We start from the raw sequence: 19,734 nt of genomic DNA on the forward strand, positions 1-19,734 counted from the left end.
GCCTTGGAAACTTACAGGGGGTCACTATGAGACAGCATTGACTCGATGGCAGTAAGTTTGAGTGGCTCCCCGTGGTAATCTCCCTCCTTTAAGAGTATAGCCTAGGAAACATCTGGGGCAAAAGGGTCACTGGGGGTCCATAATAACAACCAATAGCATCATACTTTCCTTAAGGATAAATACTATTTCCTTTCCATTTTATATCCTTGTAGCCTGATATAATCCCCAGCATGTGGAAATTATTAAACTTCTAAAACATCTGTTAAGGTTTTCTAAATGAATGAGTGTGGCAGAGATTTCTGCACAGAAACTGGGAGTACAGCAGAGAGAACATTACAAACAGAGGGAATGCCCACGTGGGTCGGTAAGCACAGGACAGCCTGTGGGTCACAGCAGGGGCTCAGAAGCCTTGCAAATAAGGGAACTGGGCAACTAGTGAATTGATAAGTACATATTAGGCTTTAATTTTTTTTTTTTGCTTTAAAGCCTTTCTAACGCAGAGCAGTTCTATAGTCTAATGAAGGAGAGCTTTAGGTTTGAGTCCCAATCAGCTGCTTCCTAAATGACTTTGCTTTTAAGTCACTTCCACTCTTTTGCTTTTGTTTCCTCACCATTTATAAAGTGAGGAATATGTATTAAATAATGAAAATTACTTAAGTTATTATCTACTTACCATTTAAGTAACACTTGCTAGATGGAAAACTTGCTATATACACGTGTTACCTTACACGAGGGTAAGTCAAAAAGTATGGCTACGAGGGTCCCCGTGTACACATGCGTGAGTTTATTACAAACCAAACATGTCTCAACATGCCTCTGCGATGGCTGCAAACAAGTTCTCTCAGTAATACACTTGTCTTAATCTCATGACGGTGCCTTCAAAAACAGTTCTCATTAAAAAGTGACTTTTGAGGGGATCTGCAGGGCCAGTAAACTTCAAGGCAGAGAAGCCAGCTCAGAAGATGATGGTGAAACCCTCCACACAGATGCACCTACTGGGTAATAAAAATCAATAAAAATTAGATCTAGGGCTCAAGTAGAAAGCATATGTTTTGAGGAGGATGATGGCAACAAATGTACAAATGTGCTCGACACAATGGATGTATGTATGGATTGTGATAAGAATTGTACGAGCCCCCAATAAAATGATTTTTTAAATTAAATCTAAAAAAGAGAGAGGGAGAGAGGTTATGTTTTTGGGGGGAGTCCGAAGGATAATCTTGGTGGATTTTCTTGAAGGACTCTGGATGATCTTCAGTACTTAGGACGTTTTAAGAAAATGGAAACCACGTTGATGAGAAAAAGGCCAGGACATTTGCTCTGAGGAAATCACAACAGCACATCTGGATATTCCTTGACGGTGCCAACAGCGGTCCTTTAAGAATCTCATTGGGAAACTGAACCTGTTCACCCCACAGCCCTGATCTTGTCAAAGCTTCCATTTTTAAGTGGAAATCAAAAACTGTAGACTTCTTTGGGGAAGACTTAGAGAGAGAGAGGCACTGCCTTTGGGAGTGTGTAGACCGTGATAAGGCTATGTCAAGAAACAATAGTTTCACATTTTGATATTTTGATTAATAAAGTCTGTGATTTTGTAGCAGTAGCTTTTTACTTACCCTCCTATTATCTTCATAAGATCCAATGAAGTAGGTTTTTAACTATTTCCATTTAAAGATGAAGAAACTGAAGCCTAGGGAGATAAATTCACATAGATCATGCAACTAGTAAAACTGGTAGAGATAGGATTCAGACCTGGTGGTGAATCGGGTTATGTGCTAAACTGCTAATCATAAGGGGGTTTGCAATTCAAGCCCACTGGTTGCTCCTTGGGAGAAAGAGCTGTAGAGTTGGAAACTATATACATGGTCTCTAGGAAGCGTCAAAAGTGACTGGCCTTCAGTGGGGTTTTTAGGGTTCCGAGCAGGTGGTTTCGTTCCACAGCCCTCACTCTTCATTGCTCTGCTTTACTAACAAGCGACTCAGGAAGCTCAGCCGCTAAGCACACAGTGGCCGGTCAAAGATGAAGCAGTCTGTGTCTGTAGATAATGTCTCGGAAACTCTGTAAGGTAGGTCTGTTCTGTCTTATAGGGTCGCCGTGAGTCAGCATTGACTGGATGTAACCAGGTTTTCTTTATTTCTTTATTTTTAATTCTAATAGGTTCTAAGGGCCTTTCCAGCTCTTAAAGACTGTGGCTGTATGGTCCAGGGTCCCTCTGGGTTTTGACCTTTTTAGAAATAGAATGATTTCTGCTTATATGGTGCTTCTAGGATATGGTAAAAGAAACAAAAAAATCATAGATTAATTTTGTTTGAAAACACATTATAACAGTATCTTAGTCACGGTTATTATGATAGTTTTGCCCTGATATTTGACAAATAAGGGCTTTCCAAACCGACCATGGGTTTCCAAAACCAGCAACTCACTCTCTTAGAGTACTGATGTACTCTATTGTGGTTCCTATATTTGATTGGTTTATCTGTTCATAAATCATTAATGTTGCCTTGTTAGGTCCCATTGAGTCCGTCTGGCTCATAGCAACCTCATGTACAACAGAACCTAACACTGCCCATTCAGGTGCTGTCCTCACAGTCCTTGTTACGTGTGAGCGCATTGTTACAGCCACTGTGTAAATCATTAATGAGACCCATTAACATCAAACACCGTGGGCACTGAATAGCGCCTTGGGCATACCAGACAGCAAGTTACCTTTTTTTTTTAAACCTAAAGGACTCACAGGGTGTTGGGAAAGTAAGCATGCAAAAAAGTGAATAACAATATAATAAAGCAAGTAAAATTTCCCCAAGGAGCTCTGGTGGCCTAGTGACTATTCATTGGGCTACAGACCATAAGGTGAGCAGTTCCAAACCACCAGCCACTCGCTGTATGGGAAAAAGATGGGACTTTCTACCCTTGTAAAGAGCTTCAGCCTCAGAAGCTCACAGGAGCAGTTCTGCCCTGTCTCTAGGATCACTGCGAGTCAGAGTTGACTTGATGGCAGTGAGTTGGTTTTTAGAGTTTAATTCCCGAATGTTCTGGGAAGCCCAAAAGAAACGATGCAGGTGAGTCCCGGTTTTGCAAGCAGAGGGGCTGGTGGGAGGCATTTCGGGCAGAAAGGATTGTGGTGTTAAAGACCCAAAGTGTGAAAGAGAATAGGCTGTTCCAAGAAAAGAGAAAAGTCTGTAATAGCAAAACGCCTAGATGGCAAGAGCGAGATGACGCTCTCAGGCTAGCCTGAGAAAGACCCTGAATGCTAATTTGGATTTTGCCTTTTGGGGGCTGTGGGGAAGAGCCCTAAGAAGTTATAAACCAATTTTAAAACCGTTAAGTAATCCAGATGAGAACTAGGAAGGGTCTGTTCTAAAGTACCTCTGGAGAAAGAGAAGTCTGATTACAGCCTTAGAAACCCCATGGGACAGTTCTACTCTGTCCTGCCGGGCGGCTGTGCGACAAACTACTCGACAGCAGTGAGTATGATTTGGGGGCTTTTGAAGCCACAGCACCAGACATAAGGATGAGGCCATAGATGAGAGATGTTCGAAACACTTTCGTTGACCAGCAGGCTCTGGTGGTAAAGTGGGCTAAGCATGTGTCTGCTAACCTAAAGGTTGATGGTTCAAACACAATAGCCACAGCACCGGAGAAAGAGAAGGCTAACTGCTTCTGGAAAGATGGACAGCCTTGAAAACCCACTGCAGCGGTTCCACTCTGTCCTATTGGGCAGCTGTGAGTCAGAATCGACTTGGGTTTCTGTTGATCAGTTGGCTATGGGTGGTGGAAGGATGGCATTGGGATTTCTTCCTTCGTGGCCAGGTAGCTAAATGGGGATACCAGTTACTATATTTATATTTGATAAATATTTTATCAATGAAATTACTAGTATTATACCAAGAAAAACATTTCTAGAAGGAATATAAAAGCCCAGGATTCTAGTTCTCACTCTGTCATTAACTTGCTAAATGATCTTCTACAAATTATTTAGCCTCTGAGCCTAAATCCCTTTATCTTTAAGAGCAGGTCTCAAGCGAGGTCAGGGGACTCCTTGGGATCCTTGAGACTTTTTCTGGGACCCACAGCATCAACATTATTTTCATGATAATAATTACAAGATGCCGCTATTTGTCTTTTTCATTCTCCTGCTCTCATGACTGTATCGTAGAGCTTCCCACAGACTGCAGGCTGCTGAGTACTGCTTCAGACTGAATGCAGCTACAACTAAGAGAATCTAGTTTAATTTTCTACTAATTCAGACATTAAAGTGATTTTCAAAAATCCAAAACAGCGCCAGACTTCTCGCTCAATTTTTGGTTTGGAAAATAGTTACTTTTCATTAGAGTATGTTATCATATAAAGGGTTGGTTACTGTAAAATAACAACTTGTACATGTTTTAAATTTCCTCAATATCAATTTATGATGCATTTAATATTGACCTCTGTTACCCACATAAACAATAGCTCTTTGGAGTCCTCAGTAATTTTTTCAGCTGTAAAGTGGCCCTGAGATAAAAAAGCATGAAAACTGCTGATCTATAAAATAGGGACGATTATAGTCCTTTGTACTTTGGCTTGGTTGTTATAGGGTCAGACAAAACTCTGTACAAGAACTTTTTAAAAAGATTGAAGTGCTATGAAATGCAACCTTCATCATTATTCCTATGATTAATTGGTGACTTTTCTTTTAAGATGGAGCAGATTAAGCGTGCAAATCGCCTTTATACTAATGACTCCATCTTCCTGAAGAAAACCCTCTACATCCCCATCCTGACAGAGCCCAGAGACCTGTTCAATGGTTTGGATTCTGATGATGAAGAAGAGGAACAAGAGGGGCAGCCGAGTAAGGCTGAAGCTGGGCCACATTCAACAGAGAGGGAACAGCAAGAGACACGTTTGAAGCGTGCCAATGGTGAAGTCCTCCCCACATCTGTCCAGCAGCCCCCCAAGCCCACCGACGACCTCTCGGTCTCTGATTTCCTTAAGAAGCTTGATTCACAGATCAGCCTGTCAAAGAAGGCTGCTGCCCAGAAGCTGAGAAAAGGGGAAAGCAGGTAAGTCTTGAATGATCCCATAGAGGCCCCTTTAGGAACTCCTCCATTCCCCCAGCCTTGCCCGGACCACACACACGTCAACGCAGGGCCAGCAGAAGCAAGGCGTCCTTCTTTCTCAGAGCCAGTGGCTGCTGCCAAGGGTAAAGACAAGGAAACAGAGTCCTGGGTTCTCATCGGAGTGGGACTTCTTGCTCTCACGATCCATGAGGGAGAATTAGAGTTAGGGTTTATCCAGGGGGCATTGCTAGGCCACCGTCTTATTTCATGAGTTAGGGGAGCTGATTGATTAGCTTCCAGTGTACCTCTCCATTTGGGACATCCTCCAATTCTTGCTGACCTGCTACTCTCTTCCCTGCTTCTGCTCACCTGCAGGGTGCCTGGAGAGGATGCAGGTCCCCACCTGAGCTCCCCTCGGATGCAGCAACGAGCGGTCCTAGGTCCTGTGCCTCTGACCCGGACCTCACGGACCCGGACACTACGGGACCAGGAGGATGAAATCTTTAAACTTTGATGTCCCACAACTGACTGAAAGAAGCAAGATGTTGAAGGAACAACTTGAGGGGGTGAGGAGCCTGAGGTGAGGCTCAAGAACATGGCTTCCTAGCCACCTCCCTCTACTCCTGCCATCTCCCTCGGCCCCCTTGTCCATCCAAGGGCTCCTGGGGAAGTTTTACTACACAAGTCGGGGTTGGAAAATCGGCCCCTTCTCAGTCTTTCAGCTGAATCTAGAGTTGTCCTTTAGATTCAAAAGGCTCTTTTTACATCCCTGCTGGCTTTCCCACCCCTTGGCCTTAGAACAGGGAATCGCCTAACCCCCACCTTCCTCCTGATCCCCACCTATGTATGTAATTTATTTGGTGCTATATTGAAGTCATATTTATTTGCTGAATTCCCTCCCTCTTGTAGCTGAAGAAATGGGGTTTCTGAAGTAGTCCCAGGACGGAAGGGATCCGGGCACAGTGAGCCAGTGACTACTGGTTCCCACCTCCTGAGTCAAGCATGCTGTGGAGGGCAGGGCACTCAGTGACCCAGTCCCCCTGCAGAGATGGGGGATCTGTGCCGGGTCCCTCCCCGCAGCAGTCTGAAAGTTAAGAATTAACTAGATCCCTATAACTTCCCAACTTTTGTTCTGAGAAAAGCAAGCAGCGTGTAGGGTCCTGAACCTTCTCCCCCACCAGTCCCCCCTCTGACTTACTCCTTTGCTCGGCCTGTGGCGGGGCACGGGCTGGAAGAAGCATGCTGTCTGTGTCGGAGTTTGGAGAGGATGCTAGCCCCTCTGTGGTGGCTTTCTCTTTGTTGCAGCCCACCTCCCCCAGAGCCTGCTCCTCACTGCTTATTTATTTGCAATGTGTAGCACTGACCTGTGGTACTGCTTGTTTTGTTTTGTGTGTGCTGCTTTGCCTTTCTTAAAAAGAAGAAGTAGGTAAGACAACTTCATTGATTCAGAAAATAAGCCTGTCTCCTGTATGGAAATGGTGAGAGGTGAGATAAACACTGTTTCTTTCCTGCCTCTCCTCTGTAATGATCATAAGGTGTGAGAAGCTGGAGAGATTAAACATTGAGCCCTGGCATGTTTTAGTAGTTTTATTTCCCCTGTGAGACTCTTCCCTGCCCTATCACTTCTTCCTGCACTCGGGAACAGAACCTCCGGATCTGGCCAGCCTCTGCCCAGAGCTAGAGGTTCCAGAGTGTCTCGAAGTGCTCTTTGCCTCCCTCTGTCTTTAGTGTCCCCAGAAGGCTTAGATGAATGGTACCCCTTCCCTTAGTTCATAGAGGAGGGGGATTTCCTTTGCAAAAGTCCCGGATGGAGGAATTAGCCATCCAAGTTTCACTTCATCTTTTTCAGGCAGCTTTGTTTCCTGTCTTGGGGCAGTGGGAGAGGAGCTTCAACCCTCAGCATTTCTCCTTCGCCATCAGCAGTTTGGGTATAGGGTGGTCTCAGGACCAAAAGCACTCTTGGGAAGGACAGAAGCCTGAAGAGTGTGAAGTATTAGTGGCCAATGAACGGGGTTAGAAAGCCCATTGTCTGCGGTGTGTCCAACGTGGCATCCATCCGCAGGGGTCAGGACTCAGAGCTTGCCCTCATCCAGCAGCTTCCTGAGCCCATCACAGATCTTGCCCAGGTGCTGAGTGAAGGCAGGCCCGTAGAGGGCCGTGAGCAGACTCTGGTCAGAGAAGTGGTCAAACACGTGGCGGATGCGGCCGTGTGACTTGGGCGTGAGGTGGTGTTCCACCAGCTCCAGCAGCAAGTCCCGGCACTCGGTCAGCAGATCGGCCAGCACGGCTGCCTCAAAGGTGAAGTCCACCTCGCCAAAGCTAAGTGCTGTCATGGCGCCCTGCCGCAGCTTCTGGCGAAAGCGGGTAGCCAGGGCCAGCTCACTGGGGTCAAAGCAGCCACTGCGGTGCAGCACGGCCACCTTGACGGCCACCTTGATCAGGTCCTTGATCACCCGCTGGGCCTGGGGCCGGCTGTGCGTGTACTCTTTGGACACGCGGTAGAGCTCATCCAGCACCTCACTGCTCGTCTCGTCGATGAAGAGATGGGCCACAGAGCGGCCTGCCATCTTACTGAGTAGCTTCTTCTCTGCTTGCAGAGCCAGGCTCTTTGAGCTGAAGGTCTCCATGGTTCTTGGGGAGCAGGTATGTGGTCAGTCACAGGCCACAGGCTTCCTTAGAAGGAGAGAAATGTTTTTCCCCTGTCTCTTTCTGGTTTCTTTCCCATCACCTTTCCCATCTTCACCCCGCACCCCCACTTCACGCCCCCTCATTTCTCTTTGACTCACTCCTCCTTTTTTCTGTGAAGGCTGTAGGAACCCTCAGTCAGTAGAACAACAGGAACAGTAATATCTTTGACTGAGGAATGAGGCCAGCCCACCGCAAGCTAAGGCTTAAGGGGAAGTAGGCTGTCGCCACTCTGTTAGAGAAGAGGGGCCGTTTCTCACATATGAGTCCCACAGCTGCCATGTTGGGCCACTGTGTACCAGTAGGGTACCAAGTCAGTGTCGGCATTCCTGCGCCTGTCTTACCACTGAGCAAACGGAGGCTTGTGTTCAGCAACCGTACCCTAAGCTAGACCAGAGCGAACTGCCTTTCTGACTCCACAGAGCCTTCTGTGTCACCAAGTGCTCTGTTGAGCCTTCAAAGAAATGAGAAGTGTAGGGGGTCCCAGTCTTTCTGGTAAAAACTAATATTAACCAATACTTACTGAGAGCCTCCAGGTTTTGGGATGGCACAAGCAGTTTGCACTAGGCTACTAACCACAAGGTTGAGCGTTCAAGCCCACTCAGCAGCACCGCAGAAGAAAGGCCTGATGATACACTTCCGTAGCGCCACTACCAAGAACCTCCTGGAGCAATTCGACTCTCTTAACACCTGAGGTTGCCCTGAAGTAGAAATGACCTGACAGCCCCGGTGTGGGGTTTTTGTACACTGTGCTGAATGCTTTACGAATGATCGCAGCCCTCCTGACTGTCAGTAAGGTAGCTGTCCTCAATGAGAAAACGGAAGCTACAAAAAAAGGAGCAAGTTAGCTAAAATCACTAGTTAATGATGAACCTGAGCTTCCAGCAAAGGGATCCAAGGAAGCCTCCTTCCCTGGAAGGCTCTCAGTGAGGTTGACGTACCTTGAGGAGGCCTGAGAAATAAGTACCCTGGGGGGTGGGGGAACAGGCCAGACCAGAGGCCTAAGGTCTTCTGCTGGGGTTGAACTTGGGACCTTCCTGGTGGCACACTTGCTATGTGCAGCCAGGGTTCTCTCCCCCAAGGGCTTCACCTGAGGTTCTGGTTGTTTTGCTTCTTACTTCCCCCTCCCCTTCTCTGCAGGATGTGGCTGCAACCGCAGCCAGCGAGGAGGAGCAGCCTCGCCCTCTCCCCAAACCCACAGGGGAGTCTGAGAGGTGGAGGATCTGGGTGACTGGGGTGGGGGGTTCCTCCCCAGCTGAATCAGTCCAGGAAGAACCTGGAAGCTTGCTTGGCACCCAGCTTGGCTTGGACCTTTCTGGGTTATGCTCCCCAACCGGAAGAGAAGATTGCTCCATGTGAGCCTGCCTTCCTCCTTGCCCTTCCTGTCACCCGCTCCTTTCTGCCCCCACTGCCATCTCACGCTTGGTCTGCTGACCTCTCCCTCTCTCCCCTCCCTTTGGATCATGCGGGGGTCTGCCCTGTGCTCCTTTGGCCATGCTTTCCCTCGGACCCTTACCCATTTACGTCCATGTCTCCTTGGGATTTCCTTGCAACCTTAAGTTCCTTGTCTCACACCCATACCACCCCACCCCACCCCCCACCCTTGACCCCCCAGCTTTCCTTGGCCATTTCCACGCCATCTGAAACCTTGCCCTTCTTTCTGTGGCTGCATGGTCCCAGGGAACACTGTGTGGGACATCGCCACTGCAGACCCAAGACTTCTCTCCAAGGGAGAGTCTCACAATATGGAAAGCTAAGGCTGGAGGAGCTTGGGAATCTCCAGCCACCAACACCCTGAAGGCCTACCCTTCTGCCGTCATCAGCCCTTCACTTACCTTGTGCCAGGTGCCAGTCTTGCCTTGGGTGTCCCCCGGAGAGCTGACAGAATGGAGAAGCTCCTAAGTGAGAGGCCCTTTGGTCTGGCCCCACCCCTCAAGACCCGCCTCCTTACTCTCTGTTCCTCCTGCCGTTGGTTGATCACCACTCTCCCCAAGAAGGCCTATAGCCGGAGCCTGCTGGAAATAAGGCTAAGAAACAGCACTCTGGGAAACGGGCAGGATCCCTGACATCTCATCGACCCTGCTCTCCAGTGGTTCGGTTTGTGTGCTTTCCTTCCTGCCTGTGATGCTGGGGAAGAAAGTCCGCATGGCTGGGGCGAGAGTCCGGGCAAAGTTCGGGAGGCTGATGTGGACCGAGGCTGGAGATCCCAGGGCCCAGGCAGGAACCAGGAGGTGGAGGGTGTTGCGGGCAAAGGCGCTGAGGGGCAACATTCCCGCAGGCACGTGCTTCCCCGGCTTCGCTGGGTCGGAGTGGCACGACTGTCCGGAGGGACTGTGTGCGGGACCCCGGACGGCCGCGGCGCGCGTGCCCGGCAGGGGGCAGCACAGCCCGCGACTAGAGCAAGTGCGGACCGGCCGCGCACGAGGAGGGCGCTCGCTGTCTTGTTTCTGGTGCTCCATTGGGTTGGTTCCGACTCGCTGGGGCCCTGTGTGCCGCAGAACAAACCACTGCGTAGCCCTCTTCATCGCTGCTATGGTTGAGCCCGCTGCTGTAGCCCGTGGCAAACCATCTCGAGCTCTTTTTCGCGGATGCCCTACCAAGCATCGTGATGGTCCTACAGGGACTGGTCCCTCCGGTTTCTGAATGAGGCAAAACAATATTTTCCATTAAGAATCTTACAGCTTAGCCCTTCAGGGATGCTGCATGCAAAACAGTTCAGCACCTGACCTACCGTCATAGGCTGCCCTACAATACAGCCGCTAACAGAACCAGGCTGTCCCAAACCCTCAGTAATAGAATGATATATATACCCTTATACCAAGAAGCTTAAGCAAGCCCCAACATCTGCATGTGGTGTGTGCCCAGGCCAACTCAAGGGTACGGCTGTGTGCTGTGAGACTACGATTCTCATGAAGTGGTCCAAATCAAAACACAGAAAGCTACCAGCAGGCCCCTTGGGGGTTCCATGTGTGCTAACTGTGTCCGCGGCAGGACCAAACTCGCATTCCTTTCTGACCAAACTACGTTCCTTATTGAGGAGCAGAAAATCTTTGGGAAAGTGTTGAAGGCATAAGCACAGAGCCTGAAAGCTAAGTGATTAAAACCAAATGATGCTGTTTTGAATCATAAGCAAAATTAAAAGAACCATACAACCCAGTCAGGGAGATACGTTTCAAGTATAGGGAACAATAATACAAGGCACACAATTATCTGCGGTCATTGCTGGGGCTGGCAAGTCACTTTGACTTAAATAATTAGGAGAATAAAGGATTCATTACGGAAGGACTCCAAGCAGCCTTTCTGGAGAGGCAGGCTTGCAAGGATGGAGTCAGCTATTTAATGGGCAGACGTGGGAAAAGTGCTTCCCAGATGATGGGAAAGACATAAGCAAATATCAGGAATAGAATACAGGTCATGTTCAGGAAACGGTGATTTATTCGGTATAGATTGGATGAGAGATAAGTGACGAAGAAAAAGTCCAGATCATGGATGCTGTAAAGGAGTTGGTTGCTCAAGGGCTCATACTTTTCCTGCAGGGAGAGAGAAAACAGGAAAGCCTTTTGAGCAAGGGAGTGAAGTCATTAGGTCAGTGTCTGGAATGGGTTAAGTGCTTCAACCCTTTTTTTTAAACTGTGGAAGGGAGGTACTTGAAAGAAAGAAGAGTTCAATGGTATCGCCTGCTTAAACGCAGGATGAGAACTGACTGACAGGAAACCTTGGGATCTGTGATTATAGAAATTCTAGGGCAATGAATGGACAAATGCGCTTTACACAATTGATGTGTGTATGGATTATGATAAGAGTTGAATGAGCCCCTAATAAAATGATTTTAAAAAAAAAAGAAATTCTAGAAGAATGGGAAGGCTTGGAAAATGGACTGGTTGTAAAAAGTTGAAGAGTAAATTGAAGTTCAGAAGTGGAACCAGTGAGCATACCAAAAACCAAACTCGCTGCCACTGAGTTGATGCTAACTCACAGGGACCTTATGAGACAGGGTAGAGCTGCTCTTGTGAGATTCCAAGACTGTAACTCTTATGGGAGTAGAAAGACCCATCTTTCTCCCACAGAGTGGCTGGTGGTTCTGTGGTTGGCACCCCACGGGGAACGACACTGCACTACCAGGTTTCCATAGTGGTTGGGTGATAGTTCCTTTAGTACTCGTTTTCATTACTTGTAGGGTCCCAAGCTGAGGGCCCATCGTGCAACTTGGGTTGGGAAGTGTTAATAACGCTTGCAATAAGTGTAGTGAGAAAGGGGTCAAGAGAAATGGGAAGACTGGTTCCGGATTTGAGCGCTTTGTAGGCAAGAGGAAGGAGGTTGAGAAGATGCAGAAGAAGGGACTGTTTACAGAATTGACTGTAGGGGCAGATGGAAAAGAATGAGGCTAAGAGTTCGGATAGGGAAGGGAGTAGAGAGTCAGGAAAGCAGTGCTTGTTGAATGTACTTAGAACTGTTGTAGATGTGTAAGTATCTCATTTAATCCTCACAGTACCCTTGTGAGTGAAATATCATTACCGTATATACTCATGTATAAGTGGAGTTTTTCAGCACATTTTTATGCAGTTTTTGTGATTAAAATTAGATACCTCGGCTGGTATTCAGGTCAGCTTATACTCGAGTGTATACGGTATATTCTTTTTGCTGATGAGCAAATGATCTTTAAAGAGGTTAAATAGGCCGTTCCCAAGTCACAGAGCTAGAAAATGGCAGTCAGAACCTTGTGTGATTGTGTGGGAGCCCCTGCTTTTTTGACAATTCCCATACACGTTTATGAGATAATAATGTTAACCTCATCCTATTTGTGGCAGCATTTTACCTGCGTAGCCACTGCCATCAAATAGCTTTGACTCATAGCGACCCTATAGACAGTTTCTGAAGCTGTGAATCTGAGGAGAGCAGACAGCCTCCTCTTCCTCCTGCAGAGCAGTGGGTGGGTCCACTTGAGGTTGGCAGTCCAACAGCGTCATCGGGGCTCCAAGCCTCTATGGGCATGTTCTATCAACTTGCTGATCACAGACGAGGATCAATCCTGTCAAGAAGCACAGGAAAAATAGATGAGTCATTTTCCCCCAAGAAATGTACAATTTAGTTGGAAAATCGGGGTGTGGAAATGCAACAAGCTGCAAAAGGCCGAGAAGCCATACACAGTAATACTTCCAAATCCAGAAGTCAGCTATCAACAGCCTGTTTACGTCTCTGGCTTTCCCTCTTCTCTCCCTTGCTTCCCTGCCTCTGTCTGTGTGTCCTTGGCTCTAGCCATGTCGACTCCTCACCATGGTTAGTGTCCCTCCCTCTATTTCTCTCTTTCCCCTCTACCTTTGTTCCAGACCATCTCATGTCTTGTCCCTCAGCGTGGCATCCCCCTCTCATGCACACCTCTGCTCTGCCCGCTAATTCTTATTCCTCCTTCGCGTCTCCCCTGGAAAGTTACATGTTCTGCAGAACTGTCCACATCTCCTTCCTAAGTCACATTAAGTCCCTCGAGTGTGCAAAGCAACAACAACAAAGCTCCCCTATTGTAACATTCACTCTTCTCTGTAATTTGTGATTTTATGAACTTCTTTCTGTACTAGATTGTAAGCCCCGTGAGGGGAGGGAGTCTCTTTTAGTGCCTGGCACATAATTCTGCTTAAGAAATATTTGCAGAAAGAAAAGAATCAAAACACAAAGAACTTGGAAATAAGAGGAAGTAAAAGTAGCTTCCAAGAGTTCACTGAGAAATTGAGTGAAAAGATAATGGAATTTTTCCATGAATGTTTTGAAGCCCCCTGGTAGCAGCACTAAAACAATTAATTACTTGTCATAGCATTCTTTTATTTCATTAATGGGAGAAGCCTTGTTTTTTTTCTTTTTTCTTAGTCTCTGCCCATTTCTACTAATCTAGCATATAATTAACAACAAATCCAAAGAGGAAAAGGGTGCTTTTAGGAACAAGAACATTGATCACTATGAGAACTTAATGGAAGGGAGGCCCAGGGAAATAAAAACCAAAGTGGACAATTGAACGTTCCGGCCTTCTTGGCTCTGTCAAGGAAGAGCAAACAGTGTTCAGTACAGGCAGTCTAGGCATTGGACAATTGAGTTCACAAAGGAAAAGCATGAATGATGGTCTCTTCCATATGCAAAACACTTTAAAAATGTACAAAGCATTGTCACGATGCTACAGACCGTCTCTGACTTACAATAGGATTCAGAATCCCATTTTGACAACTCCATAGAAAAATCTTAAGCCGGATGTCTCTTTTTTGTTTGTTTGTTTCAGTTTGCATTATTATTACCTGTCATTATTGTTATCTTTGTAAACCACAAAATCGAACATCAATGAATTAACCTCTGAGAATGATGACACCAGCAAATTATGTACTGCAAGATTGTATGTCGTACATATTACTTACTAATGGTCAACCAAAGCCAGCCTCGCTGCCATCATCAGTTCTGACCCTCTAGGACAGAGTAGAACTGCCCCTGTGGGCTTCCGAGATAGAGATAGTAACTCTTTTATAAAAAAGTCTCATCTTTCTCCCCCAGAGCAGCTGTTAGTGTTGAATTGCTGGTCTTGTGGTTAGCAGCTCAATGAGTAACTACTTAGCCACCGGGGCTCCTTATTACTCCTGGTAAGATGGACAAAAAATGATCCTAAGTGCAGTTCCTAGAAAGCAGAATGTGTCCGAAGGCTGGGACTGCCTGTATTCTATTTGCCACTGAGAGGTAGGAAGCAAGGTCATATGTCCACTGGCAAGTGCCAGATTCAGCCTTAGAGATAAGTGGTTCATCCAAAGCCATCCTCTAGACAGGAAGCTAGGTCTTAATGACTCCAAGTTGTGCTCTTTCCACTACAGGGCACAGGAAGTTAATGCCTTTTGGAAGAATCTGTTTGAAACAGGCAGAAAGTAATGTTTTGCACCTAACTGGATAAACTAGTGTTCTCGGGGAGGGGGGGGAGTTATTCAGAAAAGAATATTCCTATGGGTTCTGATCCTCATGGTTAGATCTATATTCTCATATCAGTTCAGAGAGAGAAAGTTTTGTGTAATTCATAACAGTCAAGCAAGACTTCATTCTGATATAGCTTTTAATATTTGGTGCATTTATTCCTCTACAACTAAGTGCTCTTATTTCTTGCCCTTTAGAACTAAGTGCTGGGGATATAAAAGGTAAAAGACAGGTTTCATTTCTTTAGACCAAGTGGTAAATAACTGTGAAAAATCCAAATGGAAATATCAAGCAATAATATGCATGAGTTTGAAGCTCAGGAGAGACCTGAATTGAAACCTGGACTTCTACAGTAAGTAAGCAGCACACAAGTCCTGCTTGCAACTCTTGCTGTGGATTTTCTGGACCAATGAGAATGCAGAGAGCAAAGAGAAGTGGCTAAGGTCATGACCTTAGGGAACACCAGTGGAGAGACAGGTCAGAGAAAGCTAAGAGAGGCCATATCGAAAGAAATGAAGGCATTCATTAATTAAAAGTCTCTGCCAAGAAGAAAGTAGGACCCCAGGACGCAGAAGAACATTTCAAGGAGGGAGGGGGTCAATAGGGTCAAAGGGGACAAAGAGGGCAAAGGATAAAGAGTGAAGAGATGTTCATTGAATGTGACCAGGAGGTCATTAAGTGGCCTGATGACTGCAACTGATTGAGAAGTAATTATGAGGCGAGAAATGGATACAGCAAGTATAGGTGACTTTCTAAAAGCTTAGTTGTGACTGAAGAGAGAAGTTAAGTAGAGAAGCTGAATACAGGCAAAAATCAAGGGAAAGTCTGGGATATTTTCATTTATTCACAGATGATACTTGAGCTGACAGGGAAATGTTCGTTAAAAAGGAAAGGTTAAAATAAAAGAGAATTTGAAGACATGGAGGAAAGCCCCTGAGTACGAGATTTAGAGTACAGACTTGACTAATGTGTTAATAGTTAACACCGATCGATGCCAGGCATTGTGCTATATACAAAGGATAAAGTAGTGAGCAAGCCAGACAAGACCAAACCCTGTGCGCACAGAGCTCATGGTCAAGTGGGAAGCTGAAGCCTGGAGAGGGCTGGAAATACCTCATCTGCTGAGACAAGACGGGTCAAGCTGCAAGTAAGTGCACCTATCTGGGGAAACAATTGGGCATTCCTCTCTTTACTCCAAAGATGCCTGTGGACTCAGCTGAGAGGAGCATGCAGGTTGTGAGGTAAGGAACTTCAGAGGTTGGGAGAGGGTAATTTTCCCAGCTTGTAGACCCTGAATCTGTAAAGGTTCCACTCAGTGGGACTGTGATTTTCTCCAGAATTCCTGGGAAGTAGGGACCAAGTCATTTTATTTATCTTTTTGGAACTGAGTCATTTTTATTTGTCTGTTGAAATCGCCCTCAGATTCACCCCTTTCTTTTCCTACCCAATGTCACCATTCTTGTCTGGTTGTCCTCTCCCTTTTATTCTTGTGTAGAAATACTAATTTTGACAAGTTACACCCTTCAAGGACTTATGACATTCTTTTCCTACCATCTTATTTTAACCTACTAACCCTGGTCATTCAGATCTCCCCCTTGACTTCCCTCTTCTCCTTTCCTCTGCTTCCAACTAGTGCCTTTTCTACATTTTAACCTTCTAGGACCTTTTGCCCTGGGCTCCATACTCACCAAATAGAGAAGCTTTACTGAAGTTATAGCCTCTTTGGAACATTTCCTCCCTTCCTTTGCACCAGGCCAGTTCCCGCCAAAGTTCTCCTGTGCTCCCTGGTACCTGTCTCCAGCAAGGAGAGGATTAACTGTCTTTTCCTAATGCATGGGCATTTATGTTTCATGTACATTTTGACTTGTTTTTATTTGGCATTGCTTTTTAATCATGTTTTAATTCAAATACCAACTAATACCTAGTCAATTTTAATTCATAACAACCCTGTATTGGGTTTCCGAGCCTGCCAATCAATATGAGAGCAGCGAGCTTTATCCTTCTCCCAGGGAGCAACTGGTGGGTTGGAACTGCCAACCTTGAAATTAGCAGTACAATGCTTAACTGATAGTGCCAGTAGGCTACCTCTTTTTTTAAAATGTTTGTAGTATTTATTTATTAATCATTTTATTGGGGGCGTGCACAATTCTTATCACAATCCATCTATCCATCCATTGTGTCAAGCACATTTGTACATTTGTTGCCATCATCATTCTCAAAACATTTGTTTTCTACTTGAGTCCTTAATATCAGCTCCTCATTTCCCCCCCTCCCTCCCCACACCCCCCTCCCCCATGAACCCTTGATAATTTATAAATTATTATTACTTTGTCATATCTTACACTGTCCGACATCTCCCTTCACCCACTTTTCTGTTGTCCATCCCCCAGGGAGGAAGTTATAGGTAGATCCTTGGGCCACCTCTTAATTAAAATAGGTGGTCCATTTTCTTAAAGATTGGGACCCCATCCAACAGTGCATTGGGTCTGAAGTAAATGTATAATGTTTGAGATTTAACCTAGACCTTAAAACTTTACATGAACCTTAATCAACACTCCCTAAACAATTCAATAAGCACATGTTTAATACACCTATTACTTTCTAGGACCTGGGCTAGAAACTGGGGAAACTTTTTTCAACCTCTGGATGCCTTGTATTTTGAGGTGTCTTTCTCCCCTAAACTCTCCGTCTTTAAAACAGCCTTTCACCTATCCACTGAATTGTCTTGGACCAAGATCCCTTGATGGTTAGTCTTGCATAGATATCATCCCATTTTTCCCCTTACTCTCTTTATTTCATTAGTTCACGTACTTATGTGTCCGCTTTTCTGTTTGTGCTTTGCTTGTTCACCAATTGGTAATGCACCCTAACCTAATGAGCCCAGTCCAGTTATAACTGTTCTAGAACTGTCCAATCCCTTCCCTTCCTTTCCTGAAGTTTAGAGACCAGTATATGGTGTGTGTCGGAGTGGGGGGGCCCACTCAGATAAAATTAAGAATGTCAATGTCTTTCAGGCCACCCACTTTCCTGAGAATTTCACAAATGCCTTTTGTCCCAGCCCCACGCAGGGAAGAATCTTAGCAGGCACCACTAAGGTGGGAGCCAAGCCGTGCTGTTTGAAGCGGTCTCATTCTTCCTCCACAGTGGCATTCCAGGAACCAAAGGGTCTTTATGGAGGGTAGAGATGGAGAGAGAACCATTTTGCTGTCTGAAGGGATGCCTAGGGCCCTGAGGGGAGTTGGGTCATCACCAATCCTTTGCTTATAGAGCAGAAAGGCCACAAGGGCTTAGAGCAGTTGCTCACTTTCTCTCTTGCTTTTAGGTCTCCATGTTGCTCCTTGTTCCGTGTGATTTTTTGAGTCAGGTTGTCTCAGTGTTCACGTCTCTCTTGGCTTCAGTCCTTCTCACCTGCCCCGCTCAGTCACAGCCACCGCCTGTCCACCAGCCACACGGACTCCCTGGCTCTTTAGTTCCTGGCCTGTGGCCCCAGCTTATAATGCTTTGAGAGGACGGAGGACCTTTTCCTTTCTCTTCCCAAACCTCAAGTCCTCAGCTGCAAATCAGGCCTCCTTTTCGGGGCATGATGACCCAGAGAAGGCAGAGGGGAACAAGAAATAAGGGGGTTGTGGTAGAAAAGAGGGTAAAGGAGACGCAAATGGTTGGAGCCGAGTCGGGGAGAGCAGGGAGACTACCCTGAGAGGTGGGTCGCCACACTCCTTGGGGAGGTGAAAGGAGGGAGGGTCGTGCCCAGCCCAGCCCAACAGAGCTTCCTCCTCCCCTCCCAGGTTTCCTGTCTGTCTCCCCTCCCCACTTCTCTTCCTTCCTCTTTCGCTGTGAGATTTGTCCCCATGGATTTTCCTAGTTAATCCATATGTGACCCCTCCTCTGTCAACCTCTGCTTCTGTGTGTGTCTCCGCCTCTGTCCGGCTCTAAGTGACCCTCAGTGGATTTCTCTCCTCTAGCTTGTCTCTGGTCTCGGGTTCATCCTCCCAGCCCGGCCCTCTTAGTGGGCGGTGCTCCTGCGCCCCGCCCCCGAGCTGTGCTATTGGAGAGGAGGTGCGGGGAAGGCGGAGCCTATCTAGCCTTCCAAGGCGGGATTAGCTGCAGGGACTCGGAGGCGGGCTGGAGGTGGGCCTGGCCGGGAGGCGGGCGGGGCGGCTAGGGCCGGGCCCAGAGCTCCGGGCGGTCGCATTGTTTTCCTCCGGAGCCGCGGCGGGAGTAGGCACTGCCACTCGGACCCTGGGCTCGCCCAGCCTGGCTGCGCCCACCGCCCAGGTCCAAGCTCCGTCCAAATTCGGGCACTCCGTACCTCTCGCCAGAATCCCAACCACGGATCGGGAACTCGGAGCAGCGCGGGGCCGCTGCCATCCCGCTGAGATCTCGATCCCGCTGGCCCAGATCTCCGAGCAAGTACCCCAGGGCAGGGATGGGGCTGCGGGGAGGCGGGGAGGGCCGGGGGCCGCGGCAGCCCAGGAGCAACCCTGCGAAGTGCGAGAGGGACCGGGAAGGGTGTCGGTGCATTGTGCGCCTGGCGGGCGGAGAGGGTCGGTGGAGTTGGGGTGCACGGAGGGAGTAGGGGACCTTTGCGGAGCCCCAGCACCGCACTGTTGGGCGCAAGGTCTGGCTACCTGTTTCGCCTGGGTTTTCTCCGGGTAGCGTCCGGATTCGGGAGCGCAAAAGAGGATTCTCTGGGGCCGCACAGTACGGAGGGTGGAAAACCTGGCCCCTGCCTTTCCCGGCAGGGAAACTCGGGCTCCGAGCCCGACTGAGAAGCGGACCCTCTCGATGCTCCAGCAGGAAAAGCAAGGCGGACGCCGTGTTCAGGATCTCGGCAGCCCCACTGCCCTTGTGCGAGCGGGAATGGGAGCAATCCGCGGGCGCTGGCCTTGGCACAGAGTCAGGGACTGGGGCCCCCAAGAAACATCGGTCCCAGCACCCCTCTCCTTCCTTCACCCCTCTCGGCCGGGGCTTTGTTAGACTGAGCCCCCACCCCCACCCCCAAGGAGGAGAGCCGAGCGGACGACCGCGTCCCGAGCCCGGGGACCCCGCTCAGCGTCGGCCACCGGCCCGCCCTCG

The 19,734-nt window shown here is 47.7% G+C and overlaps 2 protein-coding genes across 4 annotated transcripts in view; one reads left to right on the top strand and one right to left on the bottom strand.

The window, feature by feature from the left end:
- LYSMD1 (LysM domain containing 1) overlaps nt 1–6,614 on the top strand; it is an 8,807-nt gene extending 2,193 nt beyond the window's left edge. The window contains exons 2-4 of the mRNA XM_004716613.2: nt 4,030–4,073; nt 4,682–5,043; nt 5,416–6,614. Of these exons, the coding sequence (XP_004716670.1) occupies nt 4,030–4,073; nt 4,682–5,043; nt 5,416–5,554 (545 nt within the window). The 3' untranslated portion in view covers nt 5,555–6,614. The remainder of the gene's footprint in view (nt 1–4,029; nt 4,074–4,681; nt 5,044–5,415) is intronic.
- On the bottom strand, nt 6,613–9,931 carry TNFAIP8L2 (TNF alpha induced protein 8 like 2). Of its 3 annotated transcripts, none has more exons than XM_004716612.3 (2): nt 9,561–9,931; nt 6,613–7,709 (listed from the first exon to the last, which is right to left on the bottom strand). In XM_004716612.3, exon 2 carries the CDS (start codon nt 7,665–7,667, stop codon nt 7,113–7,115), a length of 555 nt encoding a protein of 184 aa, XP_004716669.1. In that variant the 5' UTR covers nt 7,668–7,709; nt 9,561–9,931; the 3' UTR covers nt 6,613–7,112. The 3 variants fall into 3 exon arrangements, with proteins under 3 accessions (XP_004716669.1, XP_045151627.1, XP_045151628.1); XM_045295692.1 differs by having other exon boundaries at nt 6,613–7,713; XM_045295693.1 differs by lacking the exon at nt 9,561–9,931 and adding an exon at nt 8,249–8,548 and having other exon boundaries at nt 6,613–7,713.
- Between the last annotated feature and the right edge of the window lie 9,803 nt (nt 9,932–19,734).

This window comes from Echinops telfairi, unplaced genomic scaffold (genome assembly GCF_000313985.2).
Source record: "Echinops telfairi isolate 266 unplaced genomic scaffold, ASM31398v2 ScPeMD7_5805;HRSCAF=6673, whole genome shotgun sequence".
NCBI classification, from domain to species: Eukaryota; Metazoa; Chordata; class Mammalia; order Afrosoricida; family Tenrecidae; genus Echinops; species Echinops telfairi.

Bases quoted from the DNA above. Each gene is read 5' to 3' on its own strand.
- TNFAIP8L2 (XM_004716612.3), bottom strand. From the start codon at position 7,667: ATGGAGACCTTCAGCTCAAAGAGCCTGGCTCTGCAAGCAGAGAAGAAG.